The sequence below is a fragment of the Pleurodeles waltl genome, chromosome 9, assembly GCF_031143425.1.
Source record: "Pleurodeles waltl isolate 20211129_DDA chromosome 9, aPleWal1.hap1.20221129, whole genome shotgun sequence".
NCBI lineage: Eukaryota > Metazoa > Chordata > Amphibia > Caudata > Salamandridae > Pleurodeles > Pleurodeles waltl.
Window position 1 is genome coordinate 934,798,355 of NC_090448.1, and position 27,073 is coordinate 934,825,427.

Consider the following 27,073-nt stretch of genomic DNA (forward strand, 5'->3'; position numbering starts at 1 on the left):
AGAAAACCGGGAAGGAAAGCAACAGCGCCAGCCATGTCCCTGGAGGGACTTGGCTTACGCAGGCAACCCTAAAACAGAGAAGAAAAGGAAACAAAGGAAAGAAGATCAACAAACCTTAAGAAAGAGAAACACAACAAGATAAGAATGAAGGAAAAGGAAGAAGGGAAAACACCTAAATAGACTGAGACATTATATTTGGAAAAGAAAACCTGAATCTATTAGAATCCTCAATAAAACCATATATAAAACATTACAGTGACCCAGTTGGTATTTTTGTCTTCCATAGCCTGATACGGAGAGCCCCTACAATCCCCTACATAGGAACCAGATGCCAAAAGACACCACTGCACCCGACCCCCCAGCCCAAGGAGAAGCGGGCCAAGGGGGTTCCTATGTGCTAGAGTATCTCAAGGGTCAAGCCCCCTCTGTAGGTTTCCCTGGACTGGCCACCCAGTCCCTGCTTGCAGCCTCTTTCTGACCATACCGATCTCCATTGAATTGCATGGGACACCCAACACCGTAACACACCTCTGCATCCAGACACCTCTGAGCCCCATCCAAGGTGAACTGTAGGTGTAGCCTTGAACCTGACCCCTTATTCACCTGAAGGCCAGAAGAACAGTCCTGCAAGTCGTTACTTATTACCCATATGCAATGTCTGTTCCTGTCCCATACGATAACATTAGGGCACCTGAGACTGAAAAGCACCTCTGCACCTGGATGCCTCAGTACCTCCCGAAGTGACCTTTTGGTGCTGCCTTGGACCTGGCCCCATACTTAACTCAACTCCAGAGGATGAGTCCTGTAAGTCGCTGCTAAGTACTCGTATGCAGTATATGTTTTTCCTCCGTAGGACAGCATTACCACTCCAAAAAGTGCACTCTTGAAAACTGTGCACATTCAAAACTCAAAGTATTCACCCAGTTCTGATGATCTTGGTATAAAAATGTGGTTAAAAGTATGTGGTATTTGTATAAATTGGTGTCCGATTTCTTTGTGTCTCTCTCACTGCCTTTCTGTGTGCAATACTTGTTTAGCACTACCCTCTGATATGCCTAGCTGTTTGCCTACACTACCACAAAAGAGAGCATTTGGGGTGTCATCTGTGACTCCGGAATTCCTCTGTGGTTTGCTTGGCCTCTTTACACAGTATACCTCTTTTTGGTCCACTATATAAAGAGCCACGTTCATACAATAAGCTTTCTACATGACAAAAAAGGAAACTGATAAGTATAAAGATATTGCTCCAAAAAGCTATAGAAACGGGGCAATATAATAATCTTAATTCAGTTGAACCGTCCTTGATCTTGTTAATCATTAGCTTGTAATTTAGCACTATTATTGTATCTATAGTAGTTGGTGCCAGAATACTCAGACATATAGTGCAATTGACATAATGTCAGTCCCTCTGAATTTTAGATTCATTATATGAGAAGACTTTGATATATCTAATTTGTGTACTGACACAATTCAGAAATTATAGACTTCTGCATTTAAAGCATAAATAGCCTGCGTCTGGTCAGAGGAAAAGACAAGCATGCCATCCGCACATGCAGCTAATTGTTTCTGTGTTAACTGTTAGTGGATAAAGAGAAGCGGATCTTAAGATGCCTCAAGAGAGGCTCTTGTTACAGTACAACTATCAGAGGAGTTAGTGGGCACCCCTCGAGGTTCCTCTCATTATGGGGACAGTGTCAGAGGTGTCCCCCATACAGATCATTTTAGCAGAGAGGCATGTGTACAGTGTTGGTATACAAGCAAGTATATGAGGGCTGAATCCCATAGTGTGTGTGTCCTATTAAAATGGCCAAGAAGCCATGTTAAATGGTTTTCGGCATCTAGCAGGTGTCATCCCAACCTACATACCCAAAGTTCCTGCAAATCAAAAACGGAGGAGATTTGTGTGATAGAGTCCTTCTGAGGGATGAAAATATGCTGTATTGCATCAAACCAGTTGACTATTATAGGAACAAGCAGATTTAGGTACAATTTAGAGTAAATATTATCACAATTGATTAATGATCTTATTCAGTACGATCAGCATACCTCCAGGTCCTTACCTTTTTGTTAAAAAAAAAAGAAATTGATAAACTTCTGCCACCATGATACGGGTGCAGCACAAGCATCAATTGGCCACTTTGCCAGCTGCCAAGGACTCCAGAGGTTTGATAACTTCTTGTAATGTAATGGAGTACATGTGATCAATCTGCATAATGTTTGTTGATCCTTTTTGTCTTTGTCTACTAGAATCTATAATTGAGGTAATGCAACCCTTGTCTTCTTTTTCTCTAATTTGCAAACCTAAGACCTGCCACATTTCCTTGCTCTTCTGAAAGTATTTGAGACGGATATTATGTGATAGTTTAACCTCTTTTTTACGAGACTAAGCTCAGAAGTTACATTTTAGCCTTCACAGTATCAAAACAGGGAGGGAAGCAGACCCCCTTGGTTTCAGCAAAAAAACATGGCTAAATATAAGCCATGTGTTCAAAGTAATGGGGGTTTTGAAGTAGAGATCTATCAAAAGTCCATCTGTACCAGTTGCCTTGAACATTTCAACATTTTTGAGCGACAGAGAAGGCTATAGCGTTATGGTCACATAAAATACAAGGGAGCTACGTTTTGGAAACATCTGTAGTACTTGAGCTACACATATTAAATCTGCTGTGGAATACTGCTTATGTAGTGCAGAATCCCTTCCTCATACTGACCCCCAATAGAGAAGAGAGTAGAGGAAAAACCAGGCTAAAAGATGACTGGTTAGTGCATAAATGATCTAATTCATGCTTTTTCAGATAAAGTGCTTGTGGTCTACTTATTTAGAAGAACTTGGGCTTGAGCCTTAGTGTTGCAGCTATACGTACAGTCTATTAAATAAAATGTTTAGATTGGCAGGTACCTGCTGGTAGACTTGTCCACTGGCATCCTGAAAAGTGATGTTGTGAAGTTGCCTTTGTCCCTGTAGCTCGGTAAAAACCATGCCTGTCACAGGCTGCGTCGTTTATTATGATGAGCAGTTTGATAGAGAAGTTGCCTAAAGATAAAGTTGCTTACGTTGATCAAGATAGTTCTAGGACATGAATCTCCTTTCTTTGGCTTTACAAAAGGGAAATAATGGTCCCTCTGCATTTGGTAGTTAATGTTCCATTTGCCAAGACTTGACAAGCTTTTTGAACCTAGTGAACTATGAACCCCAGCGGTGTGTGGCCTCCGTGCCTTCAGGAATACCAAGGGCAACCAAATTATTTGTGCATGTTTGATTCTCAGAATCCTCCATTTTCCAGTAGAGGTTCTTTCCAGTTTTTTGTGTTTTTCTTGTTCCGTTATATGTGCCTTGTAAATTTGATACACACCGTACAGCCTCCGACACTCTAGATCCCATCGTGGACAGGTTTTTTTTAGACATTTTGCAGATTGCTATCTCGTTCTTAAGGTGGGACGTTTTAAGTGCAGCAGAGTCTTTTTCATTTATAATCTTCCCTATACATGCAAAGAAATTTACATATTGAATAAAGAGTGAATGTTCATATTGCTTTTGGATACATAAGTAATTTGTTTCAACAAAGTTATGGGATTGTTGTGCATGTTGGAGGACTTTTTTTTTTTTTTTTGGTAAGTTGTTGACAGAAAGATCCAATTGGAAGATGTTGTGCTTGAGCTTCCTAATTATTTTCCTTTGTCTGATCAGATCGGGGTCCTGCTAAATTTGTCATCTAATGAATTCATTCCATAGTGCCCCTTCCCACCTCCAGTCCTGTGTCTGCGTCAACCTGAGCTATTGTTGGTGTCAAAGTTCATGTCCAAGTAATCAGACAAGGAAAAACATTTCTGGTGTTTGTCTGTTAAATACTGTATCTAGGATAGAAGCCACTGTGTTCATCTCAGTAGTCCCCACATTTCTGGTGGCAAGCCCATTGTCAGAGCTCAGTAGGAATTTTGGAGACCGTGCTTACTGCTTGAAGTGATAGCCGAATTGTTAATACGACTGCTGTTACCTATTGTTAGATTCATATACAGGATTTTTATCTAGTTCCGATTCTAAAAATCACTGTCCAGAGAGAAATTAGGTATTTGGTGGCTTAATTACATTAAAAGCCCCATTGTCCATGCTTCAGCTAATAAAATATTTCCCTCCACGAGATTACTTTGGACATTCGAAGACTAACTTCACTCAGGGGGATATTAGACATCTTATCTCTTACCTCCCTGCTGGGAGTGTCTCTTGTAGCCAGCAAAATACCACAGGAATGGGCTGGTTTTGCTGCATCGCCCGTACTACCTTCTCCAGTATTTCTGCAGCTTGCCAAATCCTTCTCTGGCTGTGTCTGCTTCCCGACAGGAGACAGTGTGACCCGCTGTACCAGGTTCCATTGAGCCGATCTGATCCCCAGAAGCTAAGGATGCTGGATAACATGCGCCTCACATTAATATTGTCCCTAGCCCAGCTTCGAATGTCCAAAAAGGTCCTACTTGAGAGCAAACCTGACAGAGCATCACAGGACACGGGAGCAGTCTTGACATCCCGCCATTAAGGTAGTGTTTGTAGAGAAAAGTTTACACGCATTATGCAGTCTTGGAATTCTGAACTGACGGATCGCAGCACTGTGGTGGTTAGCAAAGTTAATAAGCTCACCTAAAAACTGCAGCTGAGACTCCCAAAAAATAATGCCATAAATGTTTTGGTGGAAAGGGGGCAGTATCCATATGGCATTGACCGTTGGTTCTGCAAGCTGGGCTCCTCTACCAGCGCATCGCTGACTCCTCAATCATCATCTCAGGGATTCTCAGAAATGGATGCCTTGTTTTTGAATCTGATAGATTCAAATGCCTTAAGAGCTCCAGCTTAAATTGACCACTTGGATATTGGGGTCTGCATGGAGGCTTAAGTTAACCGTGCACGTGTTTAAAAAAATAAATAAATAAAAATAACTCCAGGAAAGCCCTGAGTTGGGCTGGGTGTTTTTGTCAGAGTAATACTTTGAACATGAAGATGTTTTTATTTTCTTTGAAAGTGTTACATGATCCACGTGTAGGCAAGACCATTTCTGAATTTAATAACATTTATCGTAATGGACAATTAACATAAGTAAGAATCTGTTTGATGGCATGTGTGGCTGTAGATGCAGATGCTCTGCATACTTCTGTCATCTAGTGTTGGGTCTGGATGTATGCAAGTTGTTTTTATTCAAAGAAGCTGTTGGAGTCATGAAGTAAAGTGACCCCTTCTCTTGGTGATGTTGCGCATAGTCATCGATTCCATTGTTAGATTGTTTTCTTTCCGCCATTGCGTTCGGATGTGTTCTTTGGCGCTCCGGTTCGAGACAGTTTTGGGCTCCCTTTGGATCATTACACATCTCCATACTCGTCGTCTGTATTGTTTTCATTTGCGTTCCATTCACTTACATTAAGAACTGGAAGAAAATCCCTCTTTGTCGGTTCGAGTTTCGCTCCCAGCCTTCGGGGCTTGCCCGGTCAGGTTTCTCTTTATTTTCACAGTATCAGTACAGGTAAAGAATTTGCTGCTGCCGGAACGAACACTATTTCTTTTTTGTCCTAACTACCACGCTAAGGGCCAGATGTAGGAACAATGGAAATTGCGACTTGGAATTTGCGAGTCCCTGCGACTCGCAAATTGCAACTCGCAATTTGCCATGCAGAAAGGTGTCTCAGACACCTTCTGCGACTCGCAATGGGGTCGCAAAGACCCACCTCATTAATATTAATGAGGTGGGTCACAGTTTGCGACCCCATTGAGAGTATGGGCACTCACGGGGATGGTGGCCTGCTGGAGACAGCAGACCACCATGTCCGTGACTGCTTTTTAATAAAGCAGTTTTTTTTTTTCCTATCTGCAGCCCGTTTTCCTTAAAGGAAAACGAGCTGCACTTAGAAAAAAAAAAACGAAACCTTTTGTTTCGGTATTTTTCAGAGCAGGCAGTGGTCCATAGGACCACTGCCTGCTCTGAATTTTTTTTTTGTGATCATTCACAAAGGGGAAGGGGTCCCATGGGGACCCCTTCCCGTTTGCGAATTAGTTACCATCCACTTCAAGTGGATGGTAACTGCGAGTTCATTTGCGACCGCTTTCGCGGTCGCAAATGAACTTGCATAGCGTTGCGAGTCGCAAATAGGAAGGGAACACCCCTTCCTATTTGCGAGTCGGAAACGCATTTTGCGAGTTTGATCCGACTCGCAAAATGCATTTCTGCATCGCGGAGAGGCTTTTGCGCCTCGCAAAATGCGTTTTTCGCCATTTGCGAGTAGCAAAACCCTTGCTACATCTGGCCCTAAGTATCCGCACGCAGACCTCCATTCGGTTTAAAACTTCTGTTTAGCTCCTGACCTCAGCAAGGAGAGCTGTGAGGCCTGTCAATCGCCTGGATTGAATAAAACATTGCAGGATAGTTGGGCGCATAGAAAAGAAGTGAAGCGCAAGGAATCGGAAGAGACACCTGGACATCTTTGATCTCCAATATATTGAACCTCAGGAAGAGCTCCATGAGGCTTCCGCAGTGGAGGAAGACCCTTTCCCATTCCAGACTCCAATTTGGACTCCGAGGCTGAGATAAGCTTGCACATGCAGGAGATTCCATCAGCGCAGCACGCAGTGAGTACTACGGCCCCTATCCTGCCTATCAAAAAATATTCGGCCCGTCTGAACATAAGGCTGCTGGGCCACTACTGCCAACAGCCCATGTAGGCACCGAACAGTTGCTAAGGATGCCCTCGGGCTCAGCACCAAAGGCTAAGCCAAAAGCTCCTGCCACTCCTGAAACTCCAACGGTTTCGGCACCAAGCCAACCATTGACATCTTCGATCCTGATGACATGGGCACCCACCATTTCAGCACTGAAACACAAGGCTTCTTCGCCATAGAAAAATGAGATTGGCAGAGCCTATTTTACAGACTATGGCAGAAAAACTCAATGCGAAACAAAAGACAATGCATATTCAGCCTAATACTGGTCAGTACATTGCAAAATCAGTGAAGCTGACACCAGCTCAAACCAAGCGTCATTCTTCATTCGAGAAGGCCATTGATTTACAGCCACCCCCTAAGAAAAAAAAGGACATTGCCTTCAGTCCTATTCCTCATCTTCAGCACCTCCACCTTCGCCACCACACCATTCACAATCAGATGTAGAGGCCATAATTGGGGGAACTCCACTCAACTCTCCACAATCCTATTTAGAAGATCAAGGTGGGGATGATGACACACAATAGCCACCATTATATCCCTGGGACACACATTATATTGATACACCAGGTGATCTGGACCCAGACATATATCCAGCTAAACCACCTTTTCCAGATGACACCTCATCTTTTAATGAGCTGTTAGCCAGAGCTGCTACATATCATCAGGGTCCCTTACACAAACTGCCTGTAAAAGATAATTTTCTGTATGAAACCCTTTTCTCCACCACTAGGGCTTGTCAATACCTGCCCAGGTTAAAAGGCATGACCCGTCATGCGGACAACATTTTTAAGTACCCCTCCATGCCAGAATAATTACACCTAGAGTCAATAAAAAAATTAAGGCAGCTCCTTCTGATCCTGCTTATATTAGAGGTCATATTCCATCAGACTCCTTGGTAGAATCAAACGTTTGTAAACCAGCTAATTCACAAAATACAGCAGATGCACCTCCCTCCAGATAAGGAATCTAAATTGATTGATGCGTTGGGCAAAAGGGTGGGGGTTCACGCAGTCAATCACTGGTGAATCGCTAACAACAAAGGACTGTTAGCAAGATATGATAGAGCACATCTAGGATGAAATGGAGGAACTCATTCAACATCTTCCAGACAAATTTAGAAAAAGGGAGAACAACTTGTGCGGGAATGCAAGTTCATTTCAAATAATTCTATCAGATGTGCTCTTGATGCAGCAAATACAGCTGCTAGGGTTATAAACACTAGCATTTTACTCTGCAGACTTGCCTGGTTGCGTATATCAGGTTTTTGATGTGCAGCAAACATTGCTAAGTATTCCTTTTTATGATCAACACCTTTTTGTCCCTGAGGTCGACCAAACACTGGAGAAAATGAAGACGGACACTGAGTTAGCCAACTCTGTGTGGATACTTCAAACTCCCACTAATCGTGGTTCTTTTCCTAGGCCTATATTCAAGCAGGGCAATATATAGTCAATCTCTGATCCCTCTGAGGCAACACTATTCAACATCCCTTTCTAGAGGATTTTATAGAAGCGAATATAGGGGAAATAATTCGAAAGGTTGAGGAAAGGTGGTCTCCAATTGTGCTTCCACATCAAAGCAGTGACTCTCTTCTCATTCCCCGATCATTCAACACCTGTCTGAGGTGCCCACAATACTTTTTTCCAAATTGGCAAAACATAACAGATCAGTGGGTGTTGGATATTATCCAACATGGTTATTTCCTGGAGCTCATCAACACACCTCCAAACATACCACTCCGCTAACACAAACTCTCTGTAGAACACTTACAATTGTTAAATCACATTGTGCAGGTTCTCCTTCAGAAAGTAGCAATAGAACTTGTCCCTGTTTATCAGAGAGGAACAGGAGTATATTCACTATACTTCCTTATTCCCAAAAAGGACAGTTTACTTTGACCGATTCTGGATCTCAGACCATTAAATCACTACATCCTATTAGAGCACTTTCATACGGTGACTCTCCAAGAGGTAATACCTCTGTTGCAGCAAAGGAGACTTTGTCTGCATTAGATCTAAAAGAGGCATATTTCCACAACCCAACACATCCAGTACACAGGAAATACCTCAGATTCGTAATACAAGGAATGAATTATCAGTTCAAAGTACTTCCTTTTGGAATAACAACTGCACCTTGAGTCTAAAATGTCTAGCTGTAGTTGCATAACATTCACGCAGGCAGAGTATTCATGTCTTCCCGTATCTGGACGATTGGCTCATCAAGTCCAATTCACTTCTGCTATGCATACAGCATATCCAAACGACACTTCATCTCCTTCACCAGTTAGGACTTGCATAACATACAAAAATCCCACCTTCAACCATCTCTGATACAGCGATATCTAGGAGCTGTTCTAAACACAGTTAGCCTATCCAAATGCACTCAAGACTCGAAATGTAACAACCCTGCTGCAAAAGGTACAACCCAACCAACAGAACAGTTCAGAGAATTCTAGGTATGATGGCGTCTTGTATTGTAATAGTGCCACATGCACAACTTCACATGCGTTCACTCCAGGAGTGTCTGGAAAATCAATGGTCTCAGTCTACGGGTCAGCTACAAGATCTAGGTAGACAGCCGCACTCATTACCCTCTGCAATGGTGGAACACCCAAAATCTGACAAAAGGCCATTTCTAGACCCTATTCCCCCAGGTCACTCTCACAGTGGACACAACCCTCACGGGCTGGGTTGCTCACCTACACATCCTCTCAATACAAGGACTGTGGGACTCCAAACACCAAGCCCTACTCATTAATTACTTGGAACTCCAAGCCATTCTTCTAGCACTGAAAGCTTTTCCTGTTCACTTGCAAGGTCTTGGAGCAGACAGACAACGCAGCAAGTTTATTTACAGGAAAGGGGGGGGCACACTCTCTACAGTTGTCACACCTATCTCAGACAGTCTAGCATTGGGCAGTTCGGCATCACATTCACTTGTTAGTGGAACACCTCCCGGGGATGGACAACTACTTTGCCGACCTGCTCAGCAGGATGCAGCAACAAGTCCACAAATAGGAATTCCACCCCCAAGTCATTAAAACATATTTAATCGGTGGGGGTTTCCACAGACAGCACAAAATGCCCAAACTTTCCCTCCAGGTTCCCACATCCACTATCCAAGGGCAATGCTCTATGGATAAACTGGTCAAGGTTCTTTGCCTATGCTTTTCCACCTCTCCATCTTCTTCTGTTTGTGGTAAGGAAGGTCAGGCAGACCTCTCTCACTCTCATTCTAGTAGCTCCCACTTGAGCTTGTCAGCCATGGTTCACAACACTACTCAGAACCATGAAGAAATCAGGCACCCAAATGTCAAAGAACTCAATCTAGCGATTTGTCTCCTGAGATCATAGAGTTTGGATATTTAAAGTTACCTCCAAAATGCATGACCATTCTTAAGGAAGCATGTAAACCCACAACAAAAGCATGCTATGATGCTAAATGGAAAAGGTTCATTTTCTATTGTCAAAACAAACAGATTGATCCTTTTAATGCAACTGTTCAAAATATTGTTTGGTGTTTACTTCATTTACAAACGTATGGTTTAGTGTACACTTCAGCACGGGTACACCTTGCAACAGTAGCTGCATATCTGAAAAACAGGCAACACTTAACATTTTTCAAAATACTTGTAATTAAGGCATTTTTTGGAAGGCCTCAAAAGTATTCCACTTAGGGTGCCACCAGCACCAATATGGAACCTTAGCATTGTGCTTACTAGACTTATGAGACCACAATTTGAGCCATTACAAAACTGTCCACTCCAATTTCTATCTAGGATAGTAACATTTCTAGTAGCAATCATATGGCTAAGACATGTGAGTGAGAGTCAGGCACTGACCTTGGAGGAACCTTCTTTCCAAATACATAAAGATAGGGTAGTCCTCAGTAGCAACCCAAAATCTCTTCCAAAGGTTGTTTTCATGTTCCACTTAAAACAATCAGTTGAATTACTGGTTTTCTTTCCACAACCCGCATCAGTAGCAGAAAGAGCTCTACACACCTTCGATGTAAAAAGAGAATTAGATAGAACTAAGGATTTTCACAAAACTAAACAACTCTTTGTTGCTTTTTCACCACCACACACGGGGAAAGCTGTATCTAAAGCATGTATCTCAGGGTGGATAATTAAATGTATTCAAACCTGTTATGCCACTGCTAAAAGAGTTTTACCCACACCTCCTAGAGCACACTTGACTCATAAAATAATTGCATCTGTAGTTTTTTTTGGTAATATTCCAATAGTTGACATTTGTAAAGCAGCCACATGGTCAAATTTGCACACCTTTACTGAACACTATTGTGTGGACGTACTAGCATGACAACAAGCAAATGTTGGACAGGCCGAGCTTCACCTTTTTTGCAGTCAACTGCAGCACCCAGGGGTTAGAAACTGCTTTTTGTAGGACATGTTTATCTACAGCCACACGTCATCGAACGGATTGTTACTTACCCTATATACATCTGTTTGTGGCATGTAGTGCTGTAGATTATTCAGTATTGGATCTTTCATAAATTCACATGCTTGAATCATCCCCGTCGTCGAAGTGGGAGTCCCACGGTACATAAAATAGCAATAATTAACAAATCATTTTTTTTTGCCATAGGCTATAATGGAGACAGCAGTTGCTCATATAGCCTATCCATGTCCTTTTGTGAAAGGACCCAAACCTGCCTGTTGTCCAATCAGGCACCAGCACCCTCTAGAACCTTCTCCAGACAACCTCCCTTCCCTAGATTTTCTACCGCACGTCGTATGAAGGGAGTCTCCCTGAGCTCTGCTCAGTTTTTCTTCTACTTCAGAATATTTTCTCTCAAAACAATTGAAAATATGTCTGATACTTCTAGAAAAGGCCTTTTCCGCCCTTGCAAGACCTGTGGAAAGAAAAGGCTCCATGTGGATGATCCACATAAAGACTGCTTGTATTGTCTCTACCCACAACACCAGGTTAAGGACTGCAAGATATGTCGCACCCTCAGAGATCGTGAGGGTAGGCTCCTGACATGGTTAGAGGCTAAATCCTGTTCTTCAGGTGAGGAGAGTGGGTCAGAGAGGCCACATAAAAGGTCCAAATCTGAGGACCTGGGCCACACAGAACAATCTAGGAAGAGGCAGAAATTACACCATGGGAAGGGCTTTCAGACTTCAGTCTCCTCTGAGCCTTCCTCTCCTCTTCAGAAGGAGGAGCCCTACTGTCTCTCTCCTTCAGAGCCTTCTACGTCTGGAAAAGTGACTCTAAAAATCAGATTGACGACGACACCACCGTCGACAACCGTGACGACGGTACTAACAACTACCGTCTCCACTGCATCGTCGACGAGACCTTCGTCAGCGTCGACTACTCTAACATCGACGGTAAGGGCTCCTATCCCCTCACTCAAACCTCCGTCGACGAGTACGCCATCGACAAGTACATCGTCGATTATAACACCGTCGACGACTGCCCCGTCGACTATGATGTCCGAGACGCCAAGGTCATCGGCTGTTTCACCGTCGACGGGGACACCGTCAAAGAAGTCGACGAAGACACCACTGTCGACGCTACCGCCGATGACGTCGACGAGACCATCGTCAAGGGAAAAATCAGTCCCGTCCACGGCTCCGTCAACTTTCACGCCATCGACGACTGCACTGGTGCCTATTTGGCAGATAGAGGCAACTCTACCTCTTCCAGGTCTCCAGATCTCCGAGCCATGGTCAGGATCACATCTCTGCCCACACCAGACGTTTATCCAATAGACACATCTCCAAGTAAAGTGTCAACTTTAGTACCCAGTCTTCTTCTTGACTGGGAGGAATCTGATGAAGGTCCATTCGGAGATGCACACAGCCCCTCACAGCTCCACGGCAAGTATCAAGAGGAAGATGACGAGGATGAGTATAACCAGTACCAGCCATACTACTCATCAGGAACACTTTTACCAACCAAGAGAGCCTCAGCATAGAGACTCTATACAGATGCCTTCCTCCTTAATCCAGGATTTAAAATCTATGCTACAGGAATATAGGAGAAGGTTCCCACTGGCAGCAGAAGATCAGCCACCAGCGCCAGTTTCTCCGGTGACACCAATCAATGTCCCTCCTCCTCCAGCTACTCCAAGAATGACATCCCACTCGGTGCTAGCTGCACCCCCTAGAGATGAAGGTTCCACTTCAGGGGGAGAAGAAGAAGAGGAAGGAGAAATTTCTACCCCGCAACATCCTACTGAGGAATGGGATGATTACTTAGCCCCCACTCCTTCTCCACCACCTCCTCACCCCTCTGATTCTCCACCCGAGGACATAGGTGGTTTCCATAATCTTATGGACAGAGCTGCTGTACGCTTTCACCTTCCAACATCTGTCTCCCAGTCGGAATGTTTCCTACATGATTTTAAGGAGCAATCACGGAAGTCTGTACGGTCCATTCCGATTATTGATTTCATATGGAGCGAAGGTACAAAGATTATGCGCAACCCGGCTACAGTTCCTCCAGTCCCGCAAAAACTAGACAAGAAATACAAGGCAACCCAAGACTCTCAGGCATGTCTTACTGGCCAACCAAAGCCTGACTCAGTTATCTCACAGGCTGCTCAAAGGCGCTCCAAAAACCCAACAACGCCTATCTCTACTCCTCCAGACAAAGAAGGACGGAGATTGGATAATATAGGCAAAAGATTCTCCTCCATGTCAGCAGTCACTGTCAGAGCAGCAAATTCTTTGGCAATTCTAGGTCATTATGACCGCCAAATGTGGTCGGACATGCAACCTTTCTTGGACCTCATCCCTGAAAGTAAGCAAGCAGAGGCACGGAAGATCCTCCAAGAGGGTGAGCGTACGTCGGAAGAAATAATAGACTGCGCTCTTGATATTGCCTCTACTGGTTTTCGTCAACTACCAGGTGCCGCTGTCCTACGCCGCCAAGGTTGGCTCAAAGCCACATCTTTCAGGCCGGAAGTGCAGTCCCGGGTCCTAGACATGCCTTACGATGGCGAATCTCTATTTGGAAAACACGTAGATAACGCGCTCCAAGCCATCAAGACTGACACGAACACTGCCAAGTCCCTGGGTACCCTGCAATACCACAAACAGCCCTTTCGGGGTGCTAGAGGAAGAGGTTTCACCTCATTTCGAGGTTCCTTCCACAGGCAATACCAACAATCCCAGTATAGGCCTTCCTACCACCAACAGTACAGACAATCATCTACTGCTTCCTATACCAGAAAAGAAGGTAAACGAAGACAAGCTTCACAATCCAGAGATCAACCCAGAAAACAATGATCTTCTACAGGCACCGGCTATGCTCCCCAATGCCCGCACCATCAGCAAATAGGAGCAAATATTTACAACTACATCCAAGAGTGGAAGAAAATAACATCAGACAGATGGGTGCTGGATATAGTGACAAGAGGTCATACCCTGGAATTCACACAAAAGCCACCGCATCATCCACCAACATCAAGCAGATCTCTCCATCTTCGTCTGCTTCAAAGGGAGCTATTCAGCATGCTTGCCAAAGGAGCTATAGAGGCAGTTCCAGTACAACAACGAGGTCTCGGATTCTACTCCCGTTTTTTCCTCATAAGGAAGAAGTCAGGGGAATGGTGTCCTATACTAGACCTCAGGAAACGCAACAAGTTCCTTCGGAAGCAATCTTTCCGGATGATCACACTATCGGATATCCTGCACCTCCTCAATCCTGGAGATTTTATGACAACTCTAGATCTCCAGGACGCCTACTTCCACATACCAATACATTGAAAACATCGCAAATATTTCCGCTTTACGGTAGCCGGTGCCCATTATCAGTTCAAAGTCCTACCATTTGGTCTCAGATCAGCTCCAAGAATCTTCATGAAATGCCTTGCCCCAGTCGCAGGTTTCCTCCGAAGCAAGGGTTTCCAGGTGTTCCCATACCTGGACGACAGGCTCATAAAAGCTCCGTCATCTCTACTAGCTTCCAAAGCGACAAACGCCTGCTTAAAACTATTCCACAGTTTGGGTCTAACAGTGAACCTACAGAAGTTAGTCGTGCTTCCCTCATGCAGAAGAGTTTTCCTGGGAGCAGAATTAGACACTATCCAAAACAAGGCATATCTCACTCCAGCAAGGCAGCAGAAGCTAACCCTCTTGGCTGTCAGAATCTCCACAAATGAGTTTGTTTCAGTACGACTGTTCAAGACGCTCCTGGGCATGATTTCCTCAGCCGTAGTCCTAGTACGGCTAGCAAGACTCAAAATGAGGCCGCTGCAAGAAGAACTGCAACTTCAATGGACCCAGTCGCAAGGGTCCTTCGACGACTTGATAACTATCACACCGAAAATTCAGCAGGTGTTGAAATGGTGGTCTCACACCAACCACCTCTCCCAAGGTCTTACTTTTCAAGCACCAATAACAGACTTTGTCATCACCACAGACGCCTCCTTGGAGGGGTGGGGAGGCCATTTGCAGGACATGCGCATTCAGGGCAGATGGTCCAAGCTCCAAAAAGAAATGCACATAAACCTGTTAGAGCTGAAAGCGATCCATCTCACGCTCAAGGCTTTTCTGCCACACATCGCAGGATCCTCAGTGTTAGTCAGAAGGGACAACACAAGTATGTTTTACATCAACAAGCAGGGAGGAACAAGATCCCTCTCCCTCTCAAGAAAAGCTCAGTCTCTTTGGGACTGGCTCACACTGAACAACGTCCGCCTCAGGGTGGGGCACCTGCCTGGGGTCAACAACGCCCTAGCGGACTCTCTCAGCAGGACGGACGACAACTGCCACAAGTGGGAACTCAACCAGAACATACTCGACGGCATCTTCCAATGATGGGGTCGGTCAATCCTAGTCTTGTTTGCCACCAACCTGAACGCCAAATGCCAGTTTTACGCCAGTCGATACCCACTCCCGGGGTCGTGGGGAAATGCTCTTTTGATGAGATGGTCCGGGATCTTTGCATATGATTTCCCCCCCCCATCCCACTGATTCCCAGGCTCCTCAGGAAAATGAAGTCCGAATGCTGCAGGATCATTCTTATAGCCCCCAAATGGCCCAGACAGTACTGGTACACGGAGCTCCTACTCCGGTCCGTGGCCAATCCAGTCCGCCTTCCTTGCAACCACAATCTTCTAACGAAGAATCAGGGTCTCATCCTACATCCCGACCCAGCTTCACTACAATTGCATGCTTGGCTCCTGAGTACAGAGAGTTTCACGATATGAACATCGATCAGGAATGTAGACTTATATGTAGGAGGCTGGACTGGCTTGTAGTGAGTACCAAGGGGTACTTGCACCTTGCACCAGGCCCAGTTATCCCTTATTAGTGTATAGGGTGTCTAGCAGCTTAGGCTGATAGATAATGGTAGCTTAGCAGAGCAGCTTAGGCTGAACTAGGAGACGTGTGAAGCTACTACAGTACCACTTAGTGTCATGCACAATATCATAAGAAAACACAATACTCAGTTATACTAAAAATAAAGGTACTTTATTTTTATGACAATATGCCAAAGTATCTTCGAGTGTACCCTCAGTGAGAGGATAGGAAATATACACAAGATATATATACACAATAGCAAAAATATGCAGTATAGTCTTAGAAAACAGTGCAAACAATGTATAGTTACAATAGGATGCAATGGGGAAACATAGGGATAGGGGCAACACAAACCATATACTCCAAAAGTGGAATGCGAACCACGAATGGACCCCAAACCTATGTGACCTTGTAGAGGGTCGCTGGGACTATTAGAAAATAGTGAGTTAGAAAAATAACCCTCCCCAAGACCCTGAAAAGTGAGTGCAAAGTGCACTAAAGTTCCCCTAAGGACAAAGAAGTCGTGTTAGAGGAATAATGCAGGAAAGACACAAACCAACAAAGCAACAACTGTGGATTTCCAATCTAGGGTACCTGTGGAACACGGGGACCAAGTCCAAAAGTCACAAGCAAGTCGGAGATGGGCAGATGCCCAGGAAATGCCAGCTGCGGGTGCAAAGAAGCTTCTACTGGACAGAAGAAGCTGAGGTTTCTGCAGGAACGAAAAGGGCTAGAGACTTCCCCTTTGGTGGACGGATCCCTCTCGCCGTGTAGAGTCGTGCAGAAGTGTTTTCCCGCCGAAAGAACGCCAACAAGCCTTGCTAGCTGCAAATCGTGCGGTTAGCGTTTTTGGACGCTGCTGAGGCCCAGGAGGGACCAGGAGGTCGCAAATTGGACCAGCCGAGAGAGGGGACGTCGAGGAAGACAAGGAGCCCTCTCTGAAGCCGGTAGCACCCAGAGAAGTGCCAGAAACAGGCACTACGAGGATGCGTGAAACGGTGCTCGCCGAAGTTGCACAAAGGAGTCCCACGTCGCCGGAGACCAACTTAGAAAGTCGTACAATGCAGGTTAGAGTGCTGTGGACCCAGGCTTGGCTGTGCACGGAGGATTTCCGCCGGAAGTGCACAGGGGCCGGAGTAGCTGCAAAAGTCGCGGTTCCCAGCAATGCAGCCCAGCGAGGTGAGGCAAGGACTTACCTCCACCAAACTTGGACTGAAGAGTCACTGGACTGTGGGGGTCACTTGGACAGAGTTGCTGGATTCGAGGGACCTCGCTCGTCGTGCTGAGAGGAGACCCAAGGGACCGGTAATGCAGCTTTTTGGTGCCTGCGGTTGCAGGGGGAAGATTCCGTCGACCCACGGGAGATTTCTAAGGAGCTTCTGGTGCAGAGAGGAGGCAGACTACCCCCACAGCATGCACAAGCAGGAAAACAGTCGAGAAGGCGGCAGGATCAGCGTTACAGAGTTGCAGTAGTCGTCTTTGCTACTATGTTGCAGGTTTGCAGGCTTCCAGCGCGGTCAGCAGTCGATTCCTTGGCAGAAGGTGAAGAGAGAGATGCAGAGGAACTCGGATGAGCTCTTGCATTCGTTATCTAAAGTTTCCCCAGAGACAGAGACCCTAAATAGCCAGAAAAGAGGGTTTGGCTACCTAGGAGAGAGGATAGGCTAGCAACACCTGAAGGAGCCTATCACAAGGAGTCTCTGACGTCACCTGGTGGCACTGGCCACTCAGAGCAGTCCAGTGTGCCAGCAGCACCTCTGTTTCCAAGATGGCAGAGGTCTGGAGCACACTGGAGGAGCTCTGGACACCTCCCAGGGGAGGTGCAGGTCAGAGGAGTGGTCACTCCCCTTTCCTTTGTCCAGTTTCGCGCCAGAGCAGGGCTAAGGGATCCCCTGAACCGGTGTAGACTGGCTTATGCAGAATTGGGCACCTCTGTGCCCAACAAAGCATTTCCAGAGGCTGGGGGAGGCTACTCCTCCCCTGCCTTCACACCATTTTCCAAAGGGAGAGGGTGTCACACCCTCTCTCAGAGGAAGTTCTTTGTTCTGCCATCCTGGGCCAGGCCTGGCTGGACCCCAGGAGGGCAGATGCCTGTCTGAGGGGTTGGCAGCAGCTGCAGTGAAACCCCAGGAAGGGCAGTTTGGCAGTACCAGGGTCTGTGCTACAGACCACTGGGATCATGGGATTGTGCCAACTATGCCAGGATGGCATAGAGGGGGCAATTCCATGATCATAGACATGTTACATGGCCATATTCGGAGTTACCATTGTGAAGCTACATATAGGTAGTGACCTATATGTAGTGCACGCGTGTAATGGTGTCCCCGCACTCACAAAGTTCAGGGAATTGGCTCTGAACAATGTGGGGGCACCTTGGCTAGTGCCAGGGTGCCCTCACACTAAGTAACTTTGCACCTAACCTTTACCAGGTAAAGGTTAGACATATAGGTGACTTATAAGTTACTTAAGTGCAGTGTAAAATGGCTGTGAAATAACGTGGACGTTATTTCACTCAGGCTGTAATGGCAGGCCTGTGTAAGAAGTGGGTGGCAAAAGAAATGCTGCAGCCCATAGGGATCTCCTGGAACCCCAATACCCTGGGTACCTCAGTACCATATACTAGGGAATTATAAGGGTGTTCCAGTAAGCCAATGTAAATTGGTAAAATTGGTCACTAGCCTGTTAGTGACAATTTGAAATAAATGAGAGAGCATAACCACTGAGGTTCTGGTTAGCAGAGCCTCAGTGAGACAGTTGGGCACCACACAGGGAACACATACATGTAGTCCACAAACTTATGAGCACTGGGGTCCTGACTAGCAGGGTCCCAGTGACACATAACAAACATACTGAAAACATAGGGTTTTCACTATGAGCACTGGGCCCTGGCTAGCAGGATCCCAGTGAGACAGTGAAAACACCCTGACATACACTCACAAACAGGCCAAAAGTGGGGGTAACAAGGCTAGAAAGAGGCTACTTTCTCACATTATATTATCTAGGGCACGAGCAGAGAGCACAAATAAGTCGTACAAACTCAAATGGAAGAGATTTTGTGTTTGGTGCTCTCACAACAATTTTCACCCATTTCAAATTAACCCTGAGCAAATTCTTTCTTACCTGCTCTCTCTCTCCAAAGCAGGTCTTTGCCATGCATCAGTCAAGATTCACCTAGCAGCTATAGCCTCATACAGACGATCGGCTGACATGCCATCTATTGGCTCATCGAGAATCATTAAGCAGTTTATGAAAGGGCTTTTCCGCACGTTTTCCCCCGGTGCGGCTACCTCCGCCAGAGTGGCACCTTAATAATGTCCTTTCCCAGCTCATGAAAGCTCCTTTCGAGCCCATTCATAGGGCAGAACTCAAGTACATCACTTGGAAAGTGGCAACCTTGCTCGCTCTCACCTCTACCAGGAGAGTCAGTGATATACAGGTGTTCACTACTAAAGAACCCTTTTTAGTTTTCTCTGAAGACTTTGTTATGCTCAGAACCAACCCCAAATACATTCCCAAGGTACCATCTTCTTTCCATCCCCACGAACCTGTAATTCTACGAACCTTTTTTCCAGATCCTACTACGATTGCAGAGAAAACTCTACACTCTGGACATCAAACGATGCCTCAAATTTTATCTTCAAAGTACCAAGCAAATCAGAAAATCAGACCAACTCCGAGTATCTTATTCTCTTGGACGACAGGGAACAGGAGTAACCAAGGCCACTATAGCCCGATGAATTTCCTCGACAATCCAATTCTGTCACACCAAGGCAGGAAGACCACTGACTAGGCGCCCGAGAGCCCACTCCACGAGAGCAGTCTCCACATCGGCTGCTTTGTTTCAAGGCATTGCCCTTGATAAGATATGCCAAGCTGCGACATGGAAAACTACGCACTCCTTTACGCAGCACTATTGTTTGGAGTCATCACAAAGAACTGACTCTCTAGTAGGACAAGCTGTTCTACGCCATCTCTTTCATTAAGGTGAGACCTTTTTCCTGAGTTATATAGACATGGTTTGAGATGCAAATAACTGTGATTTCTATTATACTTCTGCATATAGATATATGTATGTGTATATGTATATATGTATATATATATCTGTATATCGGCATTTACAATATGAATGTTTCAGTATATGTGTACATGTACTTGGAAGTATCTATATTCCTTTGAAGCTCACTATGAAAAATGTATGAGTTAACTATTTATATTGGAGATAGAGGGTCTTCATGCTCGCACCCTCCATCCGCGTTGGATATAATGTTTTATCAACAGTACTGCTGACTATTCAGATTCAAGCATGTGAATTTATGAAAGATCCAATACTGGATAAGAAAACAAGTTACTTACCTGTCACTGCAGTTATCCAGTATTGGTATATTTCATAAATTCACATGCGACCCACCCTCCTCCCCTTTGATGCTCGCATTTCCTCCCAGGTTATAATTTTTCACTCTCGTGCTGGAAAATCTGAGGAAGGGAGCTTCTCTGGAGAAGGTTCTAGAGGGTGCTGGTGCCTGATTGGACAACAGGCAGGTTTGTGTCCTTTCACAAAAGGACATGGATAGGCTATGTGAGCAATTGCTGTCTCCATTATAGCCTATGGCAAAAAAAAAAAAAATCTTAATTATTGCTATTTTATGTACCATGGGACTCCCACTTCGACGGGGATGATTCAAGCATGTGAATTTATGAAAGATACCAATACTGGATAACTGTAGCTACAGGTAAGTAACTTGTTTTCTTCATATGCACCTGCCCTCTTCCCCAGACACGAGTGGCCGTTGCAGTATTATCTTGCCCTTCATATGCGTGGACATCTCTTTCTAACACAGTACTCAAACTCCATTCTCACCTCACTGCGGGAAAACAATCCAACAATGGAGTCAATGACCGTGCGCAGTATCACCAAGAGGGAGGAGTCACTTCGCCTCTTGACTCCAAACAACTTCTTTGAAGACACAAGAGGGCAGAAGTATGCAAAGCACTTGAATCTACAGTACTACATGCCACGAACAGATGCTTACAGGGTAAATAACATAATCCTTTCCTTCTCCCCTTTTCATTCTGACCCTCTCACAGCATTTCCAGTGCCTTTAGCTGCATAACACAAAATCAAAATGTTTGCCTCACCAATTGTCAGACATACTAGGAAACATTTTAATGGGGGAAAAAAAAGTATTATAACCTAAGTGATAATTTACTTGCTAGCAAACTACCCTTCATATTTTCAGTTCTGTCCCAGATGGCTAAATTGGTTCTAGTCAGCAGTTGTCTTTCAACTATGGACAAGGTATGGAGGAGGGTAAATGTACAAGGTTTTGGTTTGAGCATTGGGAACCCTCATACAAACCCTGATTTCACTTTTTATTGCCAGGTCCAACTCTGATTCCTAGTAAAAAGTACTCAACAAACATGTTCTCAGTGGGAGACTATGGTCCACATTGTATGTCTTTGGTGTTTACGTTAAGTCTTTCTCTGCTGTGTGCTTTATTCTAGAGTACTGAAGATATTATATTTCCCGTTGTTCGTGTTGATCATGTTGATTTGTGTAAAAAAAAAAAAAAGTCCATATATATTTATTGGTTTATTTTCAGAGCAACCACCTGCTAAAATACCAAAACTGGAGTCAGCTCATCAACAAATTTTGCCGGTGCATTCTCAGTCAGGTGAGATTTATTGCAGTTGGGATGATTTGGTATTTAGTTTCACTGTTATATACCACATTGTTTAATGCAGTGCTATAAGGGAATACAGCAAAAAATAGTTTTGGAGTTTAATCTATTATATTAGATATTTTAAAGGTGATGGCAATTATTCCTTGGAAAAACAAGATCTACTTGGAGTACAGCAAGAGGGCTGTAAAGTCCATAAGCATGCCAGTCACAAATGCACCTTTGCACAGAATCTTCAGTCGTTCAAGAACAATTCCCGATCATCAGACAGTATTACCACACTTTGTTGCAGAATCCCTGTTTTTTTTTTTTTTTTTAGTAAATGGCAGTGGCAAAATACGGTTACTGGTATATTTCACTAAGCTGCTGTTCTTAGTACTTGAGATCTTTGGAAAAGGAGCATTGAAACTAGCATTTTCATGTCTTTATAATACAATTATCTGCAGTGGGAATTGGTTTCATGTTTTGAACTGCTGCTACACCTATGTTTATTTATTTTTAATACTGATTCAACTTGTCCAATTGGTGCATATTCATAACTGGCACTGCGTAATTTCCCAAACATGAATCTTGAAAGTTACGGAACTGCATAAAAATGCTCTCACCCTCACCACATCGTCTCATGAGTTCTTTCTCACCCTTAGCATCAACATGCTCTTTCCCGTGAAGGAAAAGGAGGGAGGTAGGAAAGCTCAATGTATTTAAAAGGTATTTTTGGTGCTCAAACCCTGAAGTACAGGTGTAGACAATGTTGCAAAATGAGCAACAAACATTATTTACAGTACATAGCTACGGTTCCAGTGCACTTCTTGGTTTTCGCAAGACAAGGATTCCATGTCGATTTTTGGGGACTGCGTATAATGTGCGTGCGTCTTCTACTATTAACATTAGCCAACAGCCCTCTATATTTTAATCCATTGTATCACAGAGAGGATCTTTCAATTTTATTTCCATTCTTAATACTTTGTTTTTCGCTTCTCTATTGAATTCGGTTGTTGGTGGGTTAAAAAAACACATTGAATCTAGAATTCTGGCGTTTGACCTGATAAAAACATCCCATTTTGTGGACCAGAAAATGTCTTTCACTTTGGTTTCAATTAATCTGTTTAGAAATATTTTGCATACTCACCAATGAAAAGAGTGTATTTACTGCTACAGAAGTTGACCAAAAAATTGAGCCAAACTGTTCATCTTGATGCAACTGTCTTGTTAAATGAGAAAATGCAGCCTCATGTTTGAGAAACTAAGGCTAAACCTCCAGCTTTGTTTTAATTAAACTTATTTTTCTACAATACCGGTACACTTGTTATTTTTCTACACTTAACGCATATTACTTCAGGAGACGCCAAATGCTAAAAGAGGAATTTTCCTATTGGTGTTGCAGTGATCTCTGGATCACGGTTAAACTGCCCTAATGAAAATGATTAAATCCAAAAATGCTATGTCTTCTCGAGTATTCTTACAGTAACAAAGACAAGCGATCTGGCAAGCTGCTGCATGACTGTGATCCTGGAGCCAGGTGTGTAATCTGCTTCTCAAAGAAAGGGTAGTACTTTATCAGTCTTCAGTGGTTTTTCTCCCTGCAGTGATGGGTCTGGGCAATACAAGCTGTAATTAGAGAATCAGAAATTGAGCTTTGCAAACACTTTTGTATGCATAGCCTGTGCATTTGCCTCTGGACCACATTTTTTTACTCCTGTATTGAGATGTTTACAGATCTTAGACAGAAGTAGGTCTGTATTTTTTTGTTTGCCAGTTGCTCCACAATTATTGGTGACTGTACCGCCACACGTGAACATTGCTAGGTGGGATGGTTACCAAGGCAGGATATGTTTGCCATGTTTATTGCTTTTAAAAAAACCCTTGTCATCTGAATCCCTTGGTTAGGACTAAAATGAATTTGAATCAGCAAGTTGTACGTTTTGTAAAGACACCTTTTGAATTTGTAAGAGAACCAACTTTATGTAATCAGAAGGTCCCCAAATCTCTAGTGTTGCACATTCCGGGGGAAGAAAAGGATGGCAGTTCGTTTGTGTGTTTTTTTTATTTTTTTATTTTTTTTAATATTCATTCTGAGATCAAAACTGTGTTTGTGTTTCTCTTCCTGATATTAAATCAATATTAGGTGCAACTGTTATCCTACAGATTGTGTCGGCATATTTGCCTCTTTTATGTAAAATATTTTCTTTTGTTTAACATTAATGGGTCGTTTTTGTAGGCATACTGGCATTGTGGCTGTGTGGATGGGTGCATGTAGATCAGGGTACCTGTTCAGTGTAGTAGAATTATTTCTTCCAGATGACCAAGTATGATGTTACTGAAGGCCATTTAAACATGCCTAATGATACTCAGCATTGTGTGTTAATTGTCACAATGGACACCAACCTTTCCTTAGTTCATTCAGAAGTTGAAACACTAATTTCTTTGAGAGATCTGTGAGGGTTATACGGATAGGCTGGTTCACTAAAGTGCCCAATAAGAAAGCTGTGGAACTTTATTTGTTCTTTCATACCTTACTGAGGTTCTAGATACCAGTTACAGGTATGGATTTCTAGTAACAGGATAGTAACATCAAATCCCTGTATATTCTACCCTGATCCCCTTCCCCCAATATTGTGACACCCAACCTCACTGCTTTTCCACCTTGCTGATTTCTATTCTTGTAACTGGTGCTTTATGGTTTTCTATTGTGATAGGCTTCATGTTGAGTTACTGCTGACTGGTGCTGATGTTCTGTGGGGCATTTTTAAATGTATAAAGAAACCAAAATACTGCTTCTTTTACCTATTGGAAGAGTCACTAAAGAACTACCTGCACCAACAGCAGTTTTCAGAGTCCTTGACCTAGTACTGGAAGATCCCTCGCTATTCCTTTCAATATGTATTTTTTTCATATAGCGTTCCAAGGGATATTTTATCCACAGATTCCCCACCTTAGTGATATCCTGAGTGGCTAGACTTTATCCACTTCTGTTCTGTTTTCTTTTTCCCCAACATGCATTTTTTATGCTTTTTGGCGTTACTCCTAATCTATTTTATATGCTGCCAAGTGCAGTTCACTGGTATGCCAAGTCTGTATCTTTCTTCCTCCAGAGTCGTTGGATGACATGACTGCAGGGCAAGTGACCAAAATATCCTTAGTACAAGAAATGGTACAGGAAATAATAACATGGTATGGGACGTCTTTGCATGTGCGGTCTGCTTCCTTTTCATTTCTGCCAAACACTTCATACAGTAGTCCTTTTCTTCTGATGCTTCCAGTTCTTCAGCACATTTACTACTTTATCTACTGCCATCTTTCACTCTTGGTACCTCCTACCATCTATGTCTCTTTTAATTGGCTTTAAGCGATGTCTTGCCTTTTGGTCTCTGTTTTCCTAGAATACCTGCACTGTTTTTGTTTGCAGTGCCTGGTACTCTCGCAGTTCAGGCAAATTCTGAAACTAGGTTTATATCCAGTCTTTGAGCAACTGGCTTATTTGTTGTTACTGGTAGTTTATCCATGTTTTTCTTAGGGTGTGCCACACCCTGCACATTAAAAGAATTGTCTGCAGGGCATGCTTACAAAACTTGCGCTTTACACAGGACCAGATTGCCGTGTGATCTGTTTTGCTCAGCCGATATGTCCACCAGTTGGTGCAGGGCTTCTTCATCCAGTAGTCACTCTGGACTAATCATCACATCCTTTACATGTAAACATTTTAATAATGATCCTTTAAGGATTCCGGCAGCTCTGCTGGTCCAGAATTGACAAGTGTTAAGAAGATCAATTTGACTGGGAATTTGGGGTTAGAAATCAATTTGGATCCATGGTTGTTTATTGTGAAGGAAGCAGGATTTTTTTTCTTTGATTGCAAAACCTGTATTACAAATTGTAAATGTTCTTTAGCCATCACAAAATATTGCTTGATACTCTGAAATAGTGATCTAGAATAGTACGTTTACCACCAACTCAGATGTTGGTAATTTATTATCCTGGAGAGGGAAAGGTTATAATTTCACTGTATAGGCAAGTTGGGCGAAACACCTGACCCAGCAGTCTGTTCTGGAGTGAGTACATGCTGTAAATTAGGCTAAGAACATATGCTAGATAGCCACTCTGCAAAACTCAGATCAGGACATTTGTCATGAATGCAGCAGTGGCTGGTTTTACTCTTTGTGAAATAAGCCTTGAGCTTAGCTAGGAGAGGCATGTTGGCATTTTATCTACCAGTAATGTATGGCTCTATTGCTTTGAGGGTGCTGATTCACAGTTTAAAAGCAACTGTTCTGATTGTTCGTTCTTAGTCTTTGTTAGGGTAACAGATACTTCTGGGTTCTTTTGTCGTTCATGGTCTCTTGGCAGAGCTAAGAGGGGGGGCACTTTTTCGACAAATACAGGCAAGCAAGTTATCTGATTAATTAGAAAAATTGTATTTTGGTAACCCATGTTCAAACCCCCTTAGGCCACTAATGTGACTGCAGAAACTTTTCTTATTGGAGTCTTTCCTCTGACAATGTGGCAACTGCTAGTGAGTGGCTTTAAAATGGCCTGACTTTCTATGGATGCCAAAAATAAGGGAGTTTTTTCAATGCTGCCTAAACCTCAAACATGAAGGAGTTTGTAAGTTGGGTTATGAACTTTGCCAGAATCAAGTACCTATGTCCTGTGATGTAGCTTTTGGTTCTTGTGTTTCATCATCTCAAACTGTGATTTTTAGGTGAAAGAACAAACCCAAAGTGGGGGGCCTCTTTTTCACAAGCTGCTGCAAATAAAACAATTTGGCTTAACAATAAATATTCTTTCCATACTACATTCATCATGTTTGTGCTGTGCAATCTTTGTTTCTTTAGCCCATAATTAATGGGATCCATCGACATCTGCTTTGGATTGAGGTGTTGATAACATAAGCCTCAAGAGCAGCTGCAGGAAATCGAGTTGGTAGAAACTGATGCTTTTTCAATAATCTTCTTTCCTGGCTCCCTGTTTTGGATGCAGTCTTGTCTAGGCCCCATAGTTCCGATCTATTTGCAATTTGGCTTACTGTCTTTCCCATAAAAACCTTGTCTATATTAACGGAGAAACAATGAAAGAATGCCTTTGCTATCCTTAAGATTGCTTTGTAAAATGGCTCTGATTTCTCAATCTCCCTATTACCGTTCTCATTCTACCGATTATTGTTTGAAATATCTAGGCCCAGCTATGTAAATATACTAAAAATGTTTGTTTCTCAGTGTAGAAGGTTACGGTCTCATTTCTGGGAAATCCTAATTTTTGTTTTTCACATACTTATTTTCAGGCTATTTGTTTTGCGACAGTGTGTCAGTTCATGGAGTTGGCCTGGACGGCCTTTAGGTGTTCTTGCGATCATGATAGAAGCATCTGCCTACAGTTTACCGTTGTAATTTTCTTACTTAGGATGCCTTTCTCGTTGAG

The 27,073-nt window shown here is 43.6% G+C and overlaps 1 protein-coding gene across 3 annotated transcripts in view; it reads left to right on the forward strand.

Moving 5' to 3' along the window:
- The window catches only part of CCNK (cyclin K), a 357,987-nt gene that overhangs the window by 313,000 nt on the left and 17,914 nt on the right, over window positions 1-27,073 (forward strand). For all 3 annotated transcript variants that reach the window (XM_069208291.1, XM_069208290.1, XM_069208289.1), the window contains exon 11: window positions 21,581-21,652. In XM_069208291.1, the coding sequence (XP_069064392.1) occupies window positions 21,581-21,652 (72 nt within the window). The remainder of the gene's footprint in view (window positions 1-21,580; window positions 21,653-27,073) is intronic.